This window comes from Salmo salar, chromosome ssa12, assembly GCF_905237065.1.
Source record: "Salmo salar chromosome ssa12, Ssal_v3.1, whole genome shotgun sequence".
NCBI lineage: Eukaryota > Metazoa > Chordata > Actinopteri > Salmoniformes > Salmonidae > Salmo > Salmo salar.
The window spans coordinates 4,317,885-4,340,910 of record NC_059453.1 but is presented as its reverse complement, the minus strand read 5'-3'; the positions used below and the strand labels follow the sequence as shown (position 1 = coordinate 4,340,910).

General features: G+C 48.2%; 2 protein-coding genes across 5 annotated transcripts; both read right to left on the bottom strand.

Moving 5' to 3' along the window:
• Positions 1-1,133: 1,133 nt before the first annotated feature.
• Positions 1,134-10,237, bottom strand: LOC106563993 (Golgi apparatus membrane protein TVP23 homolog A). 4 transcript variants are annotated; one of them, XM_045690508.1, is made up of 7 exons: positions 9,704-10,237; positions 9,306-9,499; positions 9,104-9,192; positions 7,151-7,454; positions 6,761-6,886; positions 4,892-5,042; positions 1,134-1,877 (listed from the first exon to the last, which is right to left on the bottom strand). In XM_045690508.1, exons 2-7 carry the CDS (start codon positions 9,312-9,314, stop codon positions 1,873-1,875), a joined length of 684 nt encoding a protein of 227 aa, XP_045546464.1. In that variant the 5' UTR covers positions 9,315-9,499; positions 9,704-10,237; the 3' UTR covers positions 1,134-1,872. The 4 variants fall into 4 exon arrangements, with proteins under 4 accessions (XP_045546464.1, XP_045546463.1, XP_045546465.1 ...); XM_045690507.1 differs by having other exon boundaries at positions 4,911-5,042; XM_045690509.1 differs by lacking the exon at positions 1,134-1,877 and having other exon boundaries at positions 4,715-5,042; positions 7,151-7,240; positions 7,310-7,454; positions 9,704-10,234.
• Positions 10,238-11,850: 1,613 nt separating this feature from the next.
• On the bottom strand, positions 11,851-22,469 carry LOC106563996 (suppressor of cytokine signaling 1). Its single transcript, XM_014129957.2, has 3 exons — positions 22,025-22,469; positions 12,742-13,516; positions 11,851-12,431 (listed from the first exon to the last, which is right to left on the bottom strand). The coding sequence occupies exons 2-3, from the start codon at positions 13,386-13,388 to the stop codon at positions 12,104-12,106; spliced, it is 975 nt and encodes a 324-aa protein (XP_013985432.1). The 5' UTR covers positions 13,389-13,516; positions 22,025-22,469; the 3' UTR covers positions 11,851-12,103.
• Between the last annotated feature and the right edge of the window lie 557 nt (positions 22,470-23,026).

Here is a 23,026-nt window from a genome sequence, read left to right as displayed (position 1 = left end):
GCTGAAAAACATCCCCACAGCATGATGCTGCCACCACCATGCTTCACCGTAGGAATGGTGCCAGGTTTCCTCCAGACATGACACTTAGCATTCAGGCCAAAGAGTCTACGAAAAAGGCCTGATTTGTGGAGTACTGCAGAGATGGTTGTCCTTCTTGAAGGTTCTTCCATCTCTACAGAGGAACTCTAGAGCTCTGTCAGAGTGACCATCGGGTTCTCGGTCACCTCCCTGACCAAGGTCCTTCTCCCCCGATTGCTCAGTTTGGCCGGGTGGCCAACTCTAGGAAGAGTCTTGGTGGTTCCAAACTTCTTCCATTTCAGAATGATGAAGGCCACTGTGTTCTTCAATGCTGCAGAAATGTTTTGGTTCCTTTCCATAGATCTGTGCCTCGACACAATCCTGTCTCTGTGCTCTATGGACAATTCCTTCGACCTCATGGCTTGGTTTTTGTTCTGACATGCACTGTCAACTTTGGGACCTTATATAGACAGGTGTGTGCCTTTCCAAACCATGTCAAATCAATTGAATTTACCACAGGTGGACTCCAATCAAGTTGTAGATACATCTCAAGGATGATCAATGTAAACGGGATTCTCCTGAAATCAATTTCTAGTCTCATAGCAAAGGGTCTAAATACTGATGTAAATAAGATATTCCTGTTTTTTATTTTTAATACATTTGCAAAAATGTCTAAAAACTTGTTTTCACTTTGTCATTATGGGTTATTGTGATGTCATTATGAGGTATTGTGTGTAGATTGTTGAGGAGGAAAAAGAATAATTGAATACATTTTAGAACAAGGCGGTAATGTAATAAAATGTGGAAAAAGTCAAGGGGTCTGAATACTTTTCCGAATGCACTGTATATATTTTATTGTCACATACACCAGATAGGTGCAGTGAAATGTGTTGTTTAACAGAGTCAGCCGTAGTATTACGGCACCCCTAGAGCAAATGAGGGTTAAGTGCCTTGCTCAAGGGCACGTCGACAGATTTTTCACCGTTTCGGCTCTTCCAACCACTAGGCTACCTGCCGCCCCGTTATCCTCAACCACATATCACAGTCATAGTCAGTAAATGAACCTCAATAAAACAGCACAAACACAATATTACATCCAGAATGAGAGACACCGCTTCAATTCTTCAGTGTTTTAATTATGTTCATCAGACAGACAGGAAACAGAAAGGTGTGTTTTTTCTATTAGCCATCAAACAGACAGGAAACAGGAAGGTGTGTTTGTTCTATTAGCCATCAGACAGACAGGAAACAGGAAGGTGTGTTTGTTCTATTAGCCATCAGACAGACAGGAAACAGGAAGGAGTGTTTGTTCTATTAGCCATCAGACAGACAGGAAATAGAAAGTTATGTTTGTTCTATTAGCCATCAGACAGAAAGGAAACAGGAAGGTGTGTTTGTTCTATTAGCCATCAGACAGACAGAAAACAGGAAGGTGTGTTTGTTCTATTAGCCATCAGACAGACAGGAAACAGATTATAACATCATTAGAAGTAAAAAATACTGTATATATTCATAGAAATATAAATTTAAATCAAAATAATTAAAATGCTGAATATGAAACTAATGTAATTCCAGTAGCTTTGATGTTGAGAGGCCTTGGAGAGGCTTCTGTAAATCCCCTTCTGAGTTCCAGAACATTTCCTGCTCTGTCTGTCACACACACACACACACACACACACACACACACACACACACACACACACACACACACACACACACACACACACACACACACACACACACACACACACACACACACACACACACACACACACACACACACACACACACAGAGAGAGAGAAGAAGGCAGCTGCAGGTGATTCCTATTCCATCACAGCATTCTGGAGATGATATCAGGCTGAAATACCAGGAACAGAGGAGACCAGTCACACAGGGTCCTGTTCATTAGAGAACAGAGGAGACCAGTCACACAGGGTCCTGTTCATTAGAGAACAGAGGAGACCAGTCACACAGGGTCCTGTTCATTAGAGAACAAAAGAGACCAGTCACACAGGGTCCTGTTCATTAGAGAACAGAGGAGACCAGTCACACAGGGTCCTGTTCATTAGAGAACAGAGGAGACCAGTCACACAGGGTCCTGTTCATTAGAGAACAGAGGAGACCAGTCACACAGGGTCCTGTTCATTAGAGAACAGAGGAGACCAGTCACACAGGGTCCTGTTCATTAGAGAACAGAGGAGACCAGTCACACAGGGTCCTGTTCATTAGAGAACAGAGACCAGTCACACAGGGTCCTGTTCATTAGAGAACAGAGGAGACCAGTCACACAGGGTCCTGTTCATTAGAGAACAGAGGAGACCAGTCACACAGGGTCCTGTTCATTAGAGAACAGAGGAGACCAGTCACACAGGGTCCTGTTCATTAGAGAACAGAGGAGACCAGTCACACAGGGTCCTGTTCATTAGAGAACAGAGGAGACCAGTCACACAGGGTCCTGTTCATTAGAGAACAGAGACCAGTCACACAGGGTCCTGTTCATTAGAGAACAGAGGAGACCAGTCACACAGGGTCCTGTTCATTAGAGAACAGAGGAGACCAGTCACACAGGGTCCTGTTCATTAGAGAACAGAGGAGACCAGTCACACAGGGTCCTGTTCATTAGAGAACAGAGGAGACCAGTCACACAGGGGTTTCTTACTGGACCAATTAAAGATGTCATTATTGTCCAGGTTAGTCCCTCCCTGCCTGTTTCATAAATTACTGTCATTATTGTCCAGGTTAGTCGTGAAACAGGCAGGCCATGTAATACAACATTAAGAAACATGTCTGTCAGAACACATCCCTCTGTGGTCAGATGTTAGCAGTGTAGTAGGATCTGTGTGACAGCCAGAGAGGGAGTCTTAGCCCAGTGGCCGGGGAGAGATTCATTTTATTTCTATGTGAAATATTTAGTGGGTAGTTTCAGGAGTTAGCTACACTAATACATGGTAAAAAAAAAGGAATTACCTACTGAAAACACCACAAAGATTAGAATTTAAACTACCACCAAGTTACTGCAAATTGTACTTAAATGACTAGTTGGATTACAGTGGGGTCTGAAATTAATCCTTGATAAAGATGATCAATAATGACTGTATAAAAAAATGTATTCAAATACTGAGCTATATTCTAGGATCAAAACATTTGGAAATTATTTCATACGACCCTTAATAATATTGACACTCCTAAATATTATTAACACCCCTTAATATTATTGACATTCCTAAATATTATTGACATTCCTAAATATTATTGACACACCTTTATATTATTGACACCCCTAAATATTATTAACACCCCTTAATATTATTGACACCACTAAATATTATTGACACCTCTAAATATTATTGACACCTCTAAATATTATTGACACCCCTAAATATTATTGACACCCCTTAATATTATTGACACTCCTAAATATTATTGACACTCCTAAATATTATTGACACCCTTAAAGATTATTGACACCCCTTAATATTATTAACACCTCTAAATATTATTGACACTCCTAAATATTATTGACACCCCTAAATATTATTGACACCTCTAAATATTATTGACACCCCTAAATATTATTGACACCTCTAAATATTATTGACACCTCTAAATATTATTGACACCCCTTAATATTATTGACACCCCTTAATATTATTGACACCTCTAAAGATTATTGACACCTCTAAAGATTATTGACACCTCTAAATATTATTGACACCTCTTAATATTATTGACACCCCTTAATATTATTGACACCTCTAAAGATTATTGACAGCTCTAAAGATTTGTTAAAATAAAGTAGTCAAAAGTGCAGTATTTGGTCCCATATTCGTAGCATGCAATGACTACATCAAACTGGCGACCATTCATTTCTATTGGGCACAAAATAACCTTTAACCTCTACTGCTCCCCAACACTGACTTTAACCTCTGACCTCTACTGCTCCCCAACACTGACTTTAACCCCAGACCTCTACTACTCCCCAACACTGACTATAACCTCTGACCTCTACTACTCCCCAACACTGACTATAACCTCTAACCTCTACTACTCCCCAACACTGACTATAACCTCTGACCTCTACTGCTCCCCAACACTGACTATAACCTCTAACCTCTAACCTCTACTACTCCCCAACACTGACTATAACCTCTGACCTCTACTACTCCCCAACACTGACTATAAGTTCTGACCTCTACTACTCCCCAACACTGACTATAACCTCTGACCTCTACTACTCCCCAACACTGACTATAACCTCTGACCTCCACTACTCCCCAACACTGACTATAACTTCTGACCTCTACTACTCCCCAACACTGACTATAACCTCTAACCTCTACTACTCCCCAACACTGACTATAACCTCTGACCTCTACTACTCCCCAACACTGACTATAACCTCTAACCTCTACTACTCCCCAACACTGACTATAACCTCTAACCTCTGACCTCTACTACTCCCCAACACTGACTTTAACCCCTGACCTCTACTACTCCCCAACACTGACTATAACCTCTGACCTCTACTACTCCCCAACACTGACTATAACCTCTAACCTCTACTACCCTCCAACACTGACTATAACCTCTAACCTCTGACCTCTACTACTCCCCAACACTGACTATAACCTCTATCCTCTACTACTCCCCAACACTGACTTTAACCTCTGACCTCTACTACTCCCCAACACTGACTCTAACCTCTAACCTGTACTACTCCCCAACACTGACAATAACCTCTAACCTCTGACCTCTACTACTCCCCAACGCTGACTATAACCTCTAACCCCTGACCTCTACTAGTCATAGTCATTATGAAACAGACTGGGAGGGATTAACCTGGACAACTGACTATAACCTCTAACCCCTCACCTCTAACCCCTAACCTCACCCGCTGGAGGAAGTGCTGTCCCTGCAGGAAAGAGGAAGTGCATGTGGGTGGGGCTTCCTGTCTGCCGTTCTTGCAGCGCAGGTAACCATATAGATTAGCCACCTGGAGAGAGATACTGGCTACCACCAACACCTGGGGGGAGAGGGAGTACGTGTGAGTCTGTGTGTTTTATTGTGTACAAAATACAGCAGATCATGTTGACGTGGGGGGAGACCAGAGGGAGGTGCTGATTCTGGAGGTGGGCTGCTCATTTGACTGTTACATAGAACCTGCCTGTTGTTGACAAGCTTCTTAAAACCCAGCCCCTTGTAACACACACTTGGACAGCCTTGGTTACGAGTGCAGATCAGTAGCAATGATATTTAGTCGTCTCGGTCACGTACAGCGGCTATAGAAAACCTGCACGGCAGAGTTGGGTAAAGTTGACAGAATCTTAATGACATTTATTCATAGCTTTAATGGCTGCCAAAGGTGCTTTCACCAAGAATTAACTCAGGGGTGTGGAGACTTAACTCAGGGGGTGGAGACTTAACTCAGGGGGGGTGGAGACTTAACTCAGGGGGGATGGAGACTTAACTCAGGGGGTGGAGACTTAACTCAGGGGGTGGAGACTTAACTCAGGGGGGATGGAGACTTAACTCAGGGGGGGTGGAGACTTAACTCAGGGGGATGGAGACTTAACTCAGGGGGGTGGAGACTTAACTCAGGGGGGATGGAGACTTAGCTCAGGGGGTGGAGACTTAACTCAGGGGGGTGGAGACTTAACTCAGGGGGATGGAGACTTAACTCGGGGGGTGGAGACTTAACTCAGTGGGGGTGGAGACTTAACTCAGTGGGGGTGGAGACTTAACTCAGTGGGGGTGGAGACTTAACTCAGGGGGGTGGATACAACTCAGGGGGGATGGAGACTTAACTCAGGGGGGTGGAGACTTAACTTGGGGGGTGGAGACTTAACTCAGGGGGTGGAGACTTAACTCAGGGGGTGGAGACTTAACTCAGGGGGTGGAGACTTAACTCAGTGGGGTGGAGACTTAACTCAGGGGGGTGGAGACTTAACTTGGGGGGTGGAGACTTAACTCAGGGGGTGGAGACTTAACTCTGGGGGTGGAGACTTAACTCAGGGGGTGGAGACTTAACTCAGGGGGGTGGAGACTTAACTCAGGGGGGTGGAGACTTAACTAAGGGGGGTGGAGACTTAACTCGGGGGGTGGAGACTTAACTCAGGGGGTGGAGATTTAACTCAGGGGGGTGGAGACAACTCAGGGGGGTGGAGACTTAACTCAGGGGGGTGGAGACTTAACTCAGGGGGGTGGAGACTTAACTCAGGGGGTGGAGACTTAACTCGGGGGTGGAGACTTAACTCAGGGGGGTGGAGACTTAACTCAAGGGGGTGGAGACTTAACTATGGGGGTGGAGACTTAACTCAGGGGGTGGAGACTTAACTCAGGGGGGATGGAGACTTAACTCAGGGGGGTGGAGACTTAACTCAGGGGGGGTGGAGACTTAACTAAGGGGGGTGGAGACTTAACTCGGGGGGTGGAGACTTAACTCAGGGGGGTGGAGATTTAACTCAGGAGGGGTGGAGACTTAACTCAGAGGGGGTGGAGACTTAACTCAGGAGGGGTGGAGACTTAACTCAGGGGGGTGGAGACCTAACTCACGGGGGTGGAGACTTAACTCAGGGGTACTGCTCTGTTTCAGCTGTTATGGTCAGTCTAGCTGTATGGAGAAGGTACTGCTCTGTTTCAGCTGTTATGGTCAGTCTAGCTGTGTGTGTGTGTGTGTGTGTGTGTGTGTGTGTGTGTGTGTGTGTGTGTGTGTGTGTGTGTGTGTGTGTGTGTGTGTGTTACCAGCCAGTGTATGTTCAGACAGAACAGGGTAGTGAAGAAGAAGCCGGTCCAGATGAGAGGACAGATGATCAGACCCGACCAGAAGATCCTGGCCTCCACCTCCGTACCACCGGCCTGGGGAGAAGACTACACACATAGACATCAGAGGACTACACACATAGACATCAGAGGACTACACACATAGACATCAGAGGACTACACACATAGACATCAGAGGACTACACACATAGACATCAGAGGACTACACACATAGACATCAGAGGACTACACACATAGACATCAGAGGACTACACACATAGACATCAGAGGACTACACACATAGACAACAGAGGACTACACAACACAACACCAACTTAGAACTGCATTGCCTTCCACACACCAGCGTCTCACCTTCCTGTCCTCAAACACCCAGAGGCTTCTCCCATCCTCATCGATCTGGTTCCACCATCGCAGACCCACCAACAACCTGCCTGTCACATTCTGACACACACACATGTGAGAAAGTGTGTGTGTGTGTGTGTGTGTGTGTGTGTGTGTGTGTGTTCTCACCTTAACGGACCAGAAGTCGCAGGACAGCAGAGTGATGATCATAATGAAGCAGGAAGTAAAGCTCTTGGTGAACCAATCACAGAGCAGGTAGGTTACTATGGCAGCCACTCGGAAGAACAGGTGCAGGAAGGAGGCGAGGGGGTGTCTGGAAAGTCAGTCAGCCAGTCAGTCAATCAGCCAGTCAGTCAATCAGCCAGTCAGACTTAAACAGAATAATTTCAAACCTGGTAATTTTACAATTTTTATATCCAAAAAGCGAAAATTGTAGAATATATATACAGTACCAGTCAAAAGTTTGGACACACCTACTCATTCAAGGGTTTTTCTTTATTTTTACTATTTTCTACATTGTAGAATAATGGTGAAGACATCAAAACTATGAAATAACACATATGGAATCATGTAGTAACCAAAGTAGCCACCCTTTGCCTTGATGACAGCTTTGCACATTCTTGGCATTTTCTCAACCAGCTTCATGAGGTAGTAACCTGGAATGCATTTCAATTAACAGGTGTCCATTTTTTTTTTTAAATGTGTGGAATTTCTTTCCTTCTTAATGCATTTGAGCCAATCAGTTGTGCTGTGACAAGGTAGGGGTGGTATACAGAAGATGACCCTATTTGGTAAAAGACCAAGTCCATATTATGGCAAGAACAGCTCAAATAAGCAAAGAGAAACGACAGTCCATCATTACTTTAAGACATGAAGGCCAGTCAATACGGAAAATGTCAAGTTTCTTCAAGTACAGTCGAAAAACCATCAAGCGCTATGATGACATTGTCTATCATGAGGACCGCCACAGAAAAGGAAGAACCAGAGTTACCTCTGCTGCAGATATGACTGTACTTGAAGAAACTTGACATTTTCCAGATTGACTGACCTTCATGTCTTAGAGTAATGATGGACAGTCGTTTCTCTTTGCTTATTTGAGCTGTTCTTGCCATAATATGGACTTGGTCTTTTACCAAATAGGGTTATCTTCTGTATACCAACCCTACCTTGTCACAACACAACTGATTGGCTCAAACACATTAAGAAGGAAAGAAATTCCCCAAATTAACTTTTAACAAGGCACACCTGTTAATTGAAATGCATTCCAGGTGACTAGCTCATGAAGCTGGTTGACAAAATTCCAAGAATGTGCAAAGCTGTCATCAAGGCAAAGGGTGGCTACTTTGAAGAATCTCAAATATAAAATATATTTTGATTTGTTTAACACTTTTTTGGTTACCACATGATTCCATATGTGTTATTTCATAGTTTTGATGTCTTCACTATTATTCTACAATGTAGAAAATAGTAAATTTAAAGAAAAACCCTTTAATGAGAAGGTGTGTCCAAACTCCTGACTGGTACTATACATCCATGTAGACCTATAGAGGGTAGGTTACTGCTCTAGTCTCTATTACTGTGTACATCCATGTAGACCTATAGAGGGTAGGTTACCTCTCTAGTCTCTATTACTGGGTACATCCATGTAGACCTATAGAGGGTAGGTTCCTTCTCTAGTCTCTATTACTGGGTACATCCATGTAGACCTATAGAGGGTAGGTTACCTCTCTAGTCTCTATTACTGGGTACATCCATGTAGACCTATAGAGGGTAGGTTACCTCTCTAGTCTCTATTACTGGGTACATCCATGTAGACCTATAGAGGGTAGGTTACTGCTCTGGTCTCTATTACTGGGTACATCCATGTAGACCTATAGAGGGTAGGTTACCTCTCTAGTCTCTATTACTGGGTACATCCATGTAGACCTATAGAGGGTAGGTTACCTCTCTAGTCTCTCTTACCGGATTTTTGCCCCCCTGAGCGCTCTCTGCTCCTCCTCCTCGGTACTGAAATCCAACTCCACATCCTCCGTGTCGTCCACGAGACCACCCTGAACCGGGGCACACACAACCGTAATCACACAAACCGTTAGACCACTAGCTACCGACCGACCGACCGGAGAAAGGATTTAATTATAACAACAACACACGCAACCTAGCCTACCTGTTTCATTGTGAGCGATAGACGGGTGTTGTAGTCCAGACCTGTCTGCTATTTGCTCATTCGTTCTGTTCTGACAGCCCTGTCCGTTGTTAATGGTGGATAGATTAGAGCAGGTGTCGCAGTGAAATGGGTCCGACTGGACCTCCTATCTAACCCACCAGAGACGGAGAGAGATGCTCTCGCATCAGCATGATCTGGAAAGAGAGATGCGAACTTTCTTTCTGTGAGAGAAACACGCTACGTTGCTATTTTAATATAGCCTACATTCAGCCGTATTATACAGTAGGTTATCCGGTCGTCTGGGCTACTTAAGCTGTTGCTAAGACTTTTTTTATGTTTTGTTAGGTAGTAACGGACTGTTTTTATTAAATTAGATATAAGAGTGTTTACGTTCTTACCCGCTCTGACCAGCTCATGTCGCTGTCACTCCAACATCCAACGGTTAGCGGCTCACTAGCAGCGCCCGTTCCAACAATACTTATTCCCTCCTTTCATTCCTGCTCTCCTGTCTCCTTTTTGTGTATGGGTGTGTCAAGCAGTCATTTTATCATGAAACACTATCAAAATATTTTCTTCATTTTTAAATAACATAGAAAACGCTGAATAAGTCTTTGCAATATTTAACAGACGCACGTTGATCATAAAACAACAGCTGTACAGTTAACACACATTCAATATTCAATATGTAGTTAATCCGGAAAGTATTCAGACCCCTTCACTTTTTTCCCATTTTCTTACATTACAGCCTTATTATAAAATGTATTAAGTTGTCCCCACCCTTCATCAATCTACACACAATACCCCATAATGACAAAGCAAAAACTGGTTTTTAGAAATGTTTGCTAATTTATTAAAAATAAAAAAAACTTAAATATAACATTTACATAAGTATTCAGACCTTTTACTCAGTACTTTGTTGAAGTATCTTTGGGTTCAAGTCCAGGTTTGGCTGTGCCACTCAAGGACATTCAGAGACTTGTCCCAAAGCCACTCCTGCGTTGTCTTGGCTGTGTGCTTAGGGTCGTTGTCCTGATGGAAGGTGAACCTTCGCCCCCAGTCTGAGGTGCTGAGCGCTCTGGAGCAGGTTTTCATCAAGGATCTCTCTGTACTTTGCTCTTTTTCATCTTTCCCTTGATCCTGACTAGTCTCCCAGTCCCTTCTGCTGAAAAATATCCTTACAGCATGATGCTGCCACCACCATGCTTCACCGTAGGGATGGTGCCAAGTTTGCTCCAGATGTGACACTTGGCATTCAGGCCATCAGACCAGAAAATCTTGAGAGTCCTTTAGGTGCATTTTTGCAAACTCCAAGCGGCTATCGTGTGCCTTTTACTGAGGAGTGGCTCAGTTGGTAGAGCATGGTGTTTGCAACGCCAGAGTTGTGGGTTCGATTCCCACAAGGGACCAGTACGGATTTTTTTTTTAATGAAATGTATGCATTCACTACTGTAAGTCGCTCTTTTGCATTCACTACTGTAAGTCGCGCAATTTCCACATTATTCATTATACAAATACAATGCTTTTAGTGTTGGAAATATTTAGGACTAATTTATTCCTTGCTACCCACTCCGAAACTAACTGCAGCTCTTTAAGTGTTGCAGTCATTTCTGTCGCTGTAGTAGCTGACATGTATAGTGTTGAGTCATCCGCATACATAGACACTCTGCCTTTACTCAATACCATGTAGCATGTCGTTAGTAAAGACTGACCAAGGCCTTGCTCCCCCGATTGCTCAGTTTGTCTGGGCAGCCAGCTCTAGGAAGTCTTGCTGGTTCCAAACTTCTTCCATTTCAGAATGATGGAGGCCACTGTGTTCTTCAATGCTGCAAACATTTTTTGGTACCCTTCCCCAGATCTGTGCCTCGACAAAATCCTGTCGTCTCGGAGCTCTACGGACAATTCCATCAACATCATGGCTTGGTCTTTGCTCTGACATGCACTGTCAACTGTGGGACCTTATATAGACAGGTGTGTGCCTTTCCAAATCATGTCCAATCAATTGAATTTACCACAGGTGGACTCCAGTCAAGTTGTAGAAACATCTCAAGGATGATCAATGTAAACAGGATGCACCTGAGCTCAATTTCAAGTCTCAGAGTAAAGGGTCTGAATACTTATGTAAATAAGGTATCTGTTTTATTTTTTGCCCCAAATTCTAAAAACCTGTTTTCGCTTTGTCATTATGGGGTATTGTGATGTCATTATGGGGTATTGTGATGTCATTATGGGGTATTGTGATGTCATTATGGGGTATTGTGTGTAGATTGATGAGGGAAAAAATGATTTGATCCATTTTAGAATAAGGAATAAAGGTTGGGAAACCAACCCACTGAACCTTCAGAACCACAGACCAGAACTACAGTACATGACCAGCCATAGAACTGGCCCAAGAGACAGAACCACAGAGAGACCAGAACCACAGACCAGAGACAGAACCAGACAGAACCACAGACCAGAGACAGAACCACAGACAGAACCACAGAACCAGACCAGAGACAGAACCACAGACAGAACCACAGAACCAGACCAGAGACAGAACCACAGACAGAACCACAGAACCAGACCAGAGACAGAACCACACAGATAAGAACCACAGACCAGAGACCGAACCACAGACAGAACCACAGAACCAGACCAGAGACAGAACCACAGACCAGAGACAGAGAGTGTAAGAAACAGCAAATTCGCATTCAGTTTTCTGGGGCGCCATTCCATTTTAGTTTTGGTCAGTACCGTCCAGAGAGTTTCAGTCTGTTGAAATGGAACTGGTCCCCAAACTCTCCAGTAGGAGGGTGTGTCTATATACTGTAAGGATAGTCCTGTAGATACTGTGTGACCACCTGGTTAAGCTCAGGTAGTGAATTTATCCTCTCCGCTCCATACAACTCGATGATTCGCCCCCTACACAGCTGCTGTAAGGTCATCGGTCGCTCCCTGCGCCACGCCCTCCGCAGCCGCCTATGGGATGACTCCATGTAGAACCGCAGCAAGGCGAACAATGAATCAAAGGCCTTGTTACTGCCGTTGAGGCGGAACCTCTGACTGGTTAAGAGGACGCGGACACTGATGGGCCCCTGGTCGCCGTGGTAACTGAGGGTGAAGAAGACGTCCGGCTGACTGCTGTCCCTGGCAACCACACAACCACATGACAGCACAACGTTACACAGGACGGAACAGCAGGGAGGAGGGGTGTGCTTGTTTGTTTCCTGACGAGGAACAATGTGTGTGTGTGGTGTATACCTGATGAGGAAGCTCTCAGGCGGTGTGTGTAGAATGGTGTGGTGTATACCTGATGAGGAAGCTCCCAGGCGGTGTGTGTAGAATGGTGTGGTGTATACCTGATGAGGAAGCTCCCAGGCGGTGTGTGTAGAATGGTGTGGTGTATACCTGATGAGTAAGCTCCCAGGCGGTGTGTGTAGAATGGTGTGGTGTATACCTGATGAGGAAGCTCCCAGGCGGTGTGTGTAGAAGTGTGCGGTGGGCCTCCTCCATCTCCATAGGGCCCCAGTAGTAGCCACTGTGAACCAGCTGACGGTGTGTGTGTCGCACTACAACATACTCCTGCTGGCTGAAGAAGGGCCGGAGGTGTGTGGTCCAGTAGTCTGGGATCGGATCGGGCAAGTGGAGAGGGAGTCTGAGGCAGGGGAGAGGAATGGGGAGAAGGCAGGGTCTGGGGCTTGGCCAGGGGAGAGGAATGGGGAGAAGGCAGGGTCTGGGGCTTGGCCAGGGGAGAGGGATATTGGGTCTAGCCGTTCTAAAGCTGCTCTGTTGAGACCACCAGAGATGGAGAGGACCGCCAGAACTAGTCTTGTCTGGAGGTCTGGTCAGGTTGTCTGTGCTGGTCTGGACCGTATTCTCTAGTTCTAAGAGTTGGATCTGTTGTTCTAGGTTCTGTTGTTCTAAGACTTCATTCTCTTGACCTAGGAGTTCTAAGTTCTCGAGTTCTAGGAGTTGGTTCTGTTGTTCTACGTGTTCTAGGGTTTTCCCTGGAAGCTGCTGGGTTCCGTCCTGGTTCTGTGTGGGTGCCGTGTGGTTCTGCGATGGTTCCACTGTGGTTCCTGCCAGAGTGTCTCTGACCATCATACAGAAGAGAGCCCCCCACTGGATCCCCCATCACCAGATCCCTACCATCCCATTGGTGGATCACTATCACATATCCAAATCCACTATAGGGGCGAGGGGAGAGAGATCCGGAATGATCTGGAGAGATCCTGGGAGAAGAGACAGACAGACAGGCGACAGTGTTATTGAGATGCTGTATAATAACATAGGCCACACACACACACACACACACACACTACAGAAACCACTAACGCTGGAAAGTTCAGTCTCCGTCTCAGGTTTCAAGGACTCCGTCATGGACAGCTGTAGTTGTTATGGGAACCCAGTAACGCAGGCTGCTGATTGTGCTGCATGTTTCTGTCTGTCTCTTTCTGCTGCTGTCGTTTGTGCTGCTTGTATTGTGGTCTGCCATGTCGTTGCTGTGGATCTCCCTTCATGTAACCTTGTGGTCTCCCTTCCTGGAGTGTTATCTGTCCTAGTTAATGCTGTACCATGTGGTGTTGTTTAATGTTGGTCCAACATCAGGTGGATATCCTTCCCAGAAGACTGGAGGCTGTTATAGCAGCAAATGCGGGACCAACTCCATATTAATACCCATGATTTTGGAATGAGATGTTCTATGAGCAGGTGTCCACATACCTCTGGTCATTTAGTGTATCTTTGCTGTTGCCAAGAATGTTCTGTCCATGTTCTCCATGTTTTTTTTTATATGTATTTAACCTTTATTTAACAAGGCAAGTCAGTTAAGAACAAATTCTTATTTACAATGACGGTCTACCCCTGGCCAAACCCCGGAGGACGCTGGGCCAATTGTGCGCCGCCCTGTGGGACTCCTAATCACGGCCGGTTGTTATACAGGCTGGAATGGAACCAGGGTCTGTAGTGACGCCTCTAGCACTGAGAGGCAGTGCCTTAGACCGCTGTGATACAGCCTGGAATGGAACCAGGGTCTGTAGTGACGCCTCTAGCACTGAGATGCAGTGCCTTAGACCGCTGTGATACAGCCTGGAATGGAACCAGGGTCTGTAGTGACGCCTCTAGCACTGAGAGGCAGTGCCTTAGACCGCTGTGATACAGCCTGGAATGGAACCAGGGTCTGTAGTGACGACTCTAGCACTGAGAGGCAGTGCCTTAGACTGCTGTGATACAGCCTGGAATGGAACCAGGGTCTGTAGTGACGACTCTAGCACTGAGAGGCAGTGCCTTAGACTGCTGCGCCACTCAGGAGCCCCCTTTCTTTTAATCCCCGCCCCCCTGCCCCACAGGAGCCTTTTTGCTTCTTGCCAGGCAATCATTCTAAATCACAATGTGTTCTTCATTGACCTGACAAGCATTTCGCTACACCTGCCATAACATTGGCTAAATATGTGTATGTGACCAATAAAATTTGATTTTGATTTAAAAAATAAAAGGTCAAATAAAACAAATAATCACAAACAACGTCTTATCTTCCTAGTTCTAGCTGTTAACAGGACAGTGTCTTATCTTCCTAGTTACAGCTGTTAACAGGACAGTGTCTTATCTTCCTAGTTCTAGCTGTTAACAGGACAGTGTCTTATCTTCCTAGTTCTAGCTGCTAACAGGACAGTGTCTTATCTTCCTAGTTACAGCTGTTAACAGGACAGTGTCTTATCTTCCTAGTTCTAGCTGCTAACAGGACAGTGTCTTATCTTCCTAGTTACAGCTGTTAACAGGACAGTGTCTTATCTTCCTAGTTCTAGCTGCTAACAGGACAGTGTCTTATCTTCCTAGTTCTAGCTGCTAACAGGACAGTGTCTTATCTTCCTAGTTACAGCTGTTAACAGGACAGTGTCTTATCTTCCTAGTTCTAGCTGCTAACAGGACAGTGTCTTATCTTCCTAGTTCTAGCTGCTAACAGGACAGTGTCTTATCTTCCTAGTTCTAGCTGTTAACAGGACAGTGTCTTATCTTCCTAGTTACAGCTGTTAACAGGACAGTGTCTTATCTTCCTAGTTCTAGCTGCTAACAGGACAGTGTCTTATCTTCCTAGTTCTAGCTGCTAACAGGACAGTGTCTTATCTTCCTAGTTATAGCTGCTAACAAGACAGTGTCTTATCTTCCTAGTTACAGCTGTTAACAGGACAGTGTCTTATCTTCCTAGTTCTAGCTGCTAACAGGACAGTGTCTTATCTTCCTAGTTCTAGCTGCTAACAGGACAGTGTCTTATCTTCCTAGTTACAGCTGTTAACGGGACAGTGTCTTATCTTCCTAGTTCTAGCTGTTAACAGGACAGTGTCTTATCTTCCTAGTTCTAGCTTCTAACAGGACAGTGTCTTATCTTCCTAGTTCTAGCTGTTAACAGGACAGTGTCTTATCTTCCTAGTTACAGCTGTTAACAGGACAGTGTCTTATCTTCCTAGTTCTAGCTGCTAACAGAACAGTGTATTATCTTCCTAGTTCTAGCTGTTAACAGGACAGTGTCTTATCTTCCTAGTTAGAGCTGCTAACATCAGCATCCAAGATGGCGTAGCTGTCAGACGTCTTTGTCATGTCTCGTCACATGTATATATTTTTTTCTATCATTTTCTTCACATTCTTTAAAAAAAAATCCTAAACCTCAACTTCAAAATACTCTACTGCAACCCGCCTCACCCAATGTGGTGTGGATCTGTTTTTTTCTAAAGTATTTCTATTTACTTCCAAACTGGAATACCTCACCTGAAGCTAGCTAGCTATCAGCTATCAGTCAGCTAACCACTGCTAGCGGTCATCAGCTGACCTTTAGCTCGGAAAGCTCTCGCCAGTTCGTACAACGCGTTTCAAACCAGAGCATACCGGATCTATTTTTCTCTTCATATCCCCGGATTCCTACCGCAAACTCTGAAACCTTTTCATCTGGATCATCACAACTAGCTAACCGCAACCCGGGTTGACTACTCCTGGCTAACGTTTCTGTCCCGGAGCTAGCACCAACTAGCCTGGGGCTAGCCCATGCTAGACACATCTCCCGGGTAGGGCTCCTGGGCTACTCCTGAAGCCCACTGCTCGGCTACAATATCCGGACCTCTTCTACTGCCGGTACGGGGCACGGAACCCCGCCGATCCTCTACGACTGGAATACCGACATAATCTGCCTGAGGATCCCAACATGCCCCTCAGGCGCGATGTCCCCTGAAGGCCCATTCTGCTAACTGCGGCCTGCTAGCTATCTAGAGCATATTGGACTGTTAGCTGATCCATCGGCCAGTTTCTTGGACCACTATACCCATTTTGCCAATTGGACTTGGACCCCTCTGCTACTTGGAACCCTACTATCGACGTCACCGCACGAGGAGGCAAAAACAGACTTTCCCCCATCGCGACGTCCCTCTAATGCCCTTATGCTAGCTTGCTAGCCTCGGCCTGCTAACTGCTAGCCCCAGCCTGCTAACTGTCTGAATCGCCGTGTACCCAGCCAGCCCAACCACTCACTGGACCCATACGATCACTTGGCTACGCATGCCTCTCCCTAATATCAATATGCCTCGTCCATTACTGTCCTGGTTAGTGATTACTGTCTTATTCCACTGTAGAGCCTCTAGCCCCGCTCAATATGCATTAACCAACCATGTTGTTCCACCTCCTACATATGCGATGACATCACCTGGTTTAAACGTCTCTAGAGACTATATCTCTCTCATCATCACTCAATGCCTAGGTTTACCTCCAATGTACTCTCTTCCTACCATACCTTTGTCTGTACATTATGCCTTGAATCTATGCTATCGTGCCCAGAAACCTGCTCCTTTTAATCTCTGTTCCGAACGTGCTAGACGGCCAGTTCTTATAGCCTTTAGCCGTACCCTTATCCTACTTCTCCTCTGTTGATGTGGAGGTTAATCCAGGTCCTGCAGTGCCTAGCTCCACTCCCACTCCCCAGGTGCTCTCATTTGTTGACATCTGTAACCGTAAAAGCCTTGGTTTCATGCATGTTAACATTAGAAGCCTACTCCCTAAGTTTGCTTTATTCACTGCTTTAGCACATTCTGCCAACCCGGGTGTCTTAGCCGTGTCTGAATCCTGGCTTAGGAAAACCACCAAAAATCCTGAAATTTCCATCCCTAACTATCACATTTTCCACCAAAATAGAACTGCCAAAGTGGGCGGTGTTGCAATCTACTGCAGAGATAGCCTGCAGAGATCTATCTTACTATCCAGGTCTGTACCAAAACATTTCGAGCACCCACCCGTAGCATGCGCTCCAGCAGGTATACCTCACTGGTCACCCCCAAAGCCAATTCTTCCTTTGGCCGCCTCTCCTTCCAGTTCTCTGCTGCCAATGACTGGAATGAACTGCAAAAATCTCTGAAGCTGGAGACTCTTACCTCCCTCGCTAGCTTTAAGCACCAGCTGTCTGTAACGCCCTGGCCATAGAGAGGGGTTTTTGTTCTTTATTTCGGTTAGGCCAGGGTGTTACATTGGGTGGGCGTTCTATGTTCATTTTTCTATGTTTTTGTATTTCTTTGTTTTGGGCCGTGTGTGGCTCCCAATCAGGCACAGCTGTAGTTCATTGTTGCTGATTGGGAGTCACACATAAGGAGCCTGTTTTTCCTTTGGGTTTTGTGGGGGATTGTTTCTGTTTAGTGTCTTGCACCTGACAGTACTGTTTGGCTGTTGGTTTTCTTGTTTTGTTGTATTGTGTTCGTTAATTAAAACTCAAGATGAACACTAACTCCGCTGCACCTTGGTCTACTCTCTCTTCAGACAGCCGTTTCAGAATCCCCCACCAACAACGGACCAAGCAGCGGAGGAAGGAGTGCCATGCGAGTGCAGGCATCGAGCCAGGACGGATTGTGCCAGCTCAGCGTGTCTGGTCTCCAGTGCGCCGTTTCGGTCCAGGCTATCCTGCGCCGGCTCTGCGCACTGTGTCTCCAGGGCGCTGGGAGGGCTCAGTTTGCCCAATGCCTGCGTTCCGCCCGTGCCGGGCAAAAGTGGGCATTCAGCCTGGAGTTTGGGTGGCAAGCCTACGCACCAGAACTCCAGTGCTCCCCCACAGCCCGGTTTATCCTGTGCCTCCTCCTCGGACCAGGCCTCCAGTGGGTCGCTCCAGCCTGGTTTATCCTGCACCTCCTCCCAGGACCAGGCCTCCTGTGGGTCTCTCCAGCCTGGTCTATCCTGTGCCTCCTCCCAGGACCAGGCCTCCTGTGGGTCTCCCCAGCCTGGTGAGTCCAGTGCCTGCGCCCAGAGCCAGGCCTCCTTCATGTCTCCCCAGCCTGGTGAGTCCTGGGCCAGAGCCGCCAGAGCCGCCCGCCAGTCCGGAGCCGCCAGAGCCGCCCGACAGTCTGGAGCAGCCAGAGCCGCCCCCCAGTCCGCAGCCGCCAGAGCCGCCCAACAGTCCGGAGCCATCAGAGCCGCCCGCCAGTTCAGAGCCGCCCGCCAGTCCGGAGCCACCAGAGCGCCCGCCAGTCCGGAGCCGCCAGAGCCGCCCGCCTGTCCGGAGTCGCCAGAGCCGCCCGCCAGCCCGGAGCCGCCAGAGCCGCCCGCCTGACCGGAGCCACCAGAGCCGCCCTCCTGTCCGGAGCCGCCAGAGCCGCCCGCCTGTCCGGGAGCCACCAGAGCCGCCCGCCTGTCCGGAGCCGCCAGAGCTGCCGGCCAGCCTGGTGAGTCCTGTGCCTGCGCACAGGGCCAGGCCTCCTTAATGTCTCCCCAGCCTGGTGAATCCTGGGCCAGAGCCACCAGAACCGCCCGCCAGCCCGGAGCCGCCGGAGCCGCCAGAGCCGCCCACCAGCCTGGTGAGTCCTGTGCCTGCGCACAGGGCCAGGCCTCCTTCATGTCTCCCCAGCCTGGTGAGTCCTGTGCCTGTGCCCAGGGCCAGGCCTCCTTAATGTCTCCCCAGCCTGGTGAATCCTGGGCCAGAGCCACCAGAACCGCCCGCCAGCCCGGAGCCGCCGGAGCCGCCAGAGCCGCCCACCAGCCTGGTGAGTCCTGTACCTGCGCCCAGGGCCAGGCCTCCTTCATGTCTCCCCAGCCTGGTGAATCCTGGGCCAGAACCGCCGGAGCCACCCGCCAGCCCGGAGCCGCCGGAGCCGCCAGGGTCACCCGCCAGCCGGGCGCAGCCAGGGACGCCCGCCAGCCGGGCGCAGCCAGGGTCGCCCGCCAGCCGGGCGCAGCCAGAGTCGCGGCAGTCCTCCGGCGTGGCCAGGGGCGCCACCTAAGTGGGTGACGCCGAGGGTGGAGCGGAGGCCACGTCCCGCACCTGAGCCGCCGCCGTAAGAAGGCCCACCCGGACCCTCCCCTTCAGAGTCAGGTTTTGCGGCCGGAGTCCGCACCTTTGGGGGGGGGGTACTGTAACGCCCTGGCCATAGAGAGGGGTTTTTGTTCTTTATTTCGGTTATGCCAGGGTGTTATTTCGGTTATGCCAGGCCTCCTTCATGTCTCCCCAGCCTGGTGAGTCCTGGGCCAGAGCCGCCAGAGCCGCCCGCCAGTCCGGAGCCGCCAGAGCCGCCCGACAGTCTGGAGCAGCCAGAGCCGCCCCCCAGTCCGCAGCCGCCAGAGCCGCCCAACAGTCCGGAGCCATCAGAGCCGCCCGCCAGTTCAGAGCCGCCCGCCAGTCCGGAGCCACCAGAGCCGCCCGCCAGTCCGGAGCCGCCAGAGCCGCCCGCCTGTCCGGAGTCGCCAGAGCCGCCCGCCAGCCCGGAGCCGCCAGAGCCGCCCGCCTGACCGGAGCCACCAGAGCCGCCCTCCTGTCCGGAGCCGCCAGAGCCGCCCGCCTGTCCGGAGCCACCAGAGCCGCCCGCCTGTCCGGAGCCGCCAGAGCTGCCGGCCAGCCTGGTGAGTCCTGTGCCTGCGCACAGGGCCAGGCCTCCTTAATGTCTCCCCAGCCTGGTGAATCCTGGGCCAGAGCCACCAGAACCGCCCGCCAGCCCGGAGCCGCCGGAGCCGCCAGAGCCGCCCACCAGCCTGGTGAGTCCTGTGCCTGCGCACAGGGCCAGGCCTCCTTCATGTCTCCCCAGCCTGGTGAGTCCTGTGCCTGTGCCCAGGGCCAGGCCTCCTTAATGTCTCCCCAGCCTGGTGAATCCTGGGCCAGAGCCACCAGAACCGCCCGCCAGCCCGGAGCCGCCGGAGCCGCCAGAGCCGCCCACCAGCCTGGTGAGTCCTGTACCTGCGCCCAGGGCCAGGCCTCCTTCATGTCTCCCCAGCCTGGTGAATCCTGGGCCAGAACCGCCGGAGCCACCCGCCAGCCCGGAGCCGCCGGAGCCGCCAGGGTCGCCCGCCAGCCGGGCGCAGCCAGGGACGCCCGCCAGCCGGGCGCAGCCAGGGTCGCCCGCCAGCCGGGCGCAGCCAGAGTCGCCGGCAGTCCTCCGGCGTGGCCAGGGGCGCCACCTAAGTGGGTGACGCCGAGGGTGGAGCGGAGGCCACATCCCGCACCTGAGCCGCCGCCGTAAGAAGGCCCACCCGGACCCTCCCCTTCAGAGTCAGGTTTTGCGGCCGGAGTCCGCACCTTTGGGGGGGGTACTGTAACGCCCTGGTTTTTGTTCTTTATTTCGGTTATGCCAGGGTGTTACATTGGGTGGGCGTTCTATGTTCATTTTTCTATGTTTTTGTATTTCTTTGTTTTGGGCCGTGTGTGGCTCCCAATCAGGCACAGCTGTAGTTCGTTGTTGCTGATTGGGAGTCACACATAAGGAGCCTGTTTTTCCTTTGGGTTTTGTGGGGGATTGTTTCTGTTTAGTGTCTTGCACCTGACAGTACTGTTTGGCTGTCGGTTTTCTTGTTTTGTTGTATTGTGTTCGTACGCAATTTAAAACTCAAGATGAACACTAACTACGCTGCACCTTGGTCTACTCTCTCTTCAGACAGCGTTACACTGTCAGAGCAGCTCACAGATCACTGCACCTGTACATAGCTCTTCTGTAAATAGCCCATCCAATCTACCTCATCCCCATACTGTATTTATTTATTTATCTTGCTCCTTTGCACCCCAGTATCTCTACTTGCACATTCATCTTCTGCCCATCCTACCATTCCAGTGTTTAATTGCTATATTGTAATTACTTCGCCACTATGGCCTATTTATTGCCTTACCTCCCTTATCTTACCTCATTTGCACATGCTGTATATAGATTTTTGTACTGTATTATTGATTGTCCGATTGTATGTTTGTTTATTCCATGTGTAACTCTGTATTGTTGTATGTGCCGAACTGCTTTGCTTTATCTTGGCCAGGTCGCAGTTGGGAATGAGAACTTGTTCTCAAATAGCCTACCTTTTTAAATAAAGGTGAAATAAAAAAAATAAAAACAGGACAGTGTCTTATCTTCCTATTCATTGGCTGTTATAAACATAATCAGAGGAGCGATAAAACAGGACTGTGTCTGTTTGGAAGATTCTGGCAGCAGCAGCAAGACGGGTTGTAGGAAACACTTTCACTTTCAGTCTGACTGTCATGACAGCTCTGCGGTGGGTTCAATTATAACGCCTGGACATGCAAACCAGCTCATTGTGCAAACTGTCTCGAGCTTCAAGCTACAGCTCACCAGTTGCCATTCAAACGTTCTTTATATTCTTTATACATTAATCGGTTTAACCCAATACAGCACAACACCGCCCGACTTCATTCAAAGTAAAATAGCTTCATATATTCCCGATAAATGCAACAAAAATATGACCGTAGTCTTGTTTCAAATGGAGCAAGTTGGGGAGCGTCAGGCGCTTACCGTTTTCTGGAGGGGCATGCGACGTTAACCAAATGGGTCGGTGGTGGGAAACTTCGCACTAAGAATGTAGATACTCAGCGTGCAATGCGTAGGCTATAAATCACACCATTACATTACCGTCACCGTCAAGGTCCCGTTTTCAAACACGATCTTGGATGTAGTAGCCTGCCAGTCAACCATGTTGCCTTTACTGTCCTCCGCCTGAAACGCTATGGCGAGTTTAACGAAATCCCAAAAAAGTTCAACGAACACAGCACCGTAACTCCTCCCCCCCGTCAAAGTGTCCCGAGTCCTGTGACCGTTTTCCAAGAACCCTCCAAACGTTCTCTTTCATTATACATTGTATACTTCATTAAAACGGTCCCTTGTAGGTATATTAAAATCTGTACACTCCCCATGGTGAAAAGGGGAGGACGAGAATCCTGTTCATGTGTTGTAAGGAGGAATAGAGAGCTGCTTTGTGATGAGAGGAATTTACAGCAGGGGTGTGACTGTGACACGGGTGACTAAGTGTTTTTTGGCTTCCTTACCTACTGTACCTGTACCTACCTACTATACCTGTTTACTGTACCTACCTACTGTACCTACCTACTGTACCTGTACCTGTTTACTGTACTTACCTAGTGTACCTGTTTACTGTACCTACCTACTGTACCTGTACCACTGTACCTGTACCTACCTACTATACCTGTTTACTGTACCTACCTACTGTACCTGTACCTACCTACTATACCTGTTTACTGTACCTACCTACTGTACCTACCTACTGTACCTGTACCTGTTTACTGTACTTACCTAGTGTACCTGTTTACTGTACCTACCTACTGTACCTACCTACTGTACCTGTACCTACCTACTGTACCTGTTTACTGTACCTACCTACTGTACCTGTTTACTGTACCTACCTACTGTACCTGTTTACTGTACCTACCTACTGTACCTACCCACTGTACCTGTACCTACCTACTGTACCTGTACCTACCTACTGTACCTATTTACTGT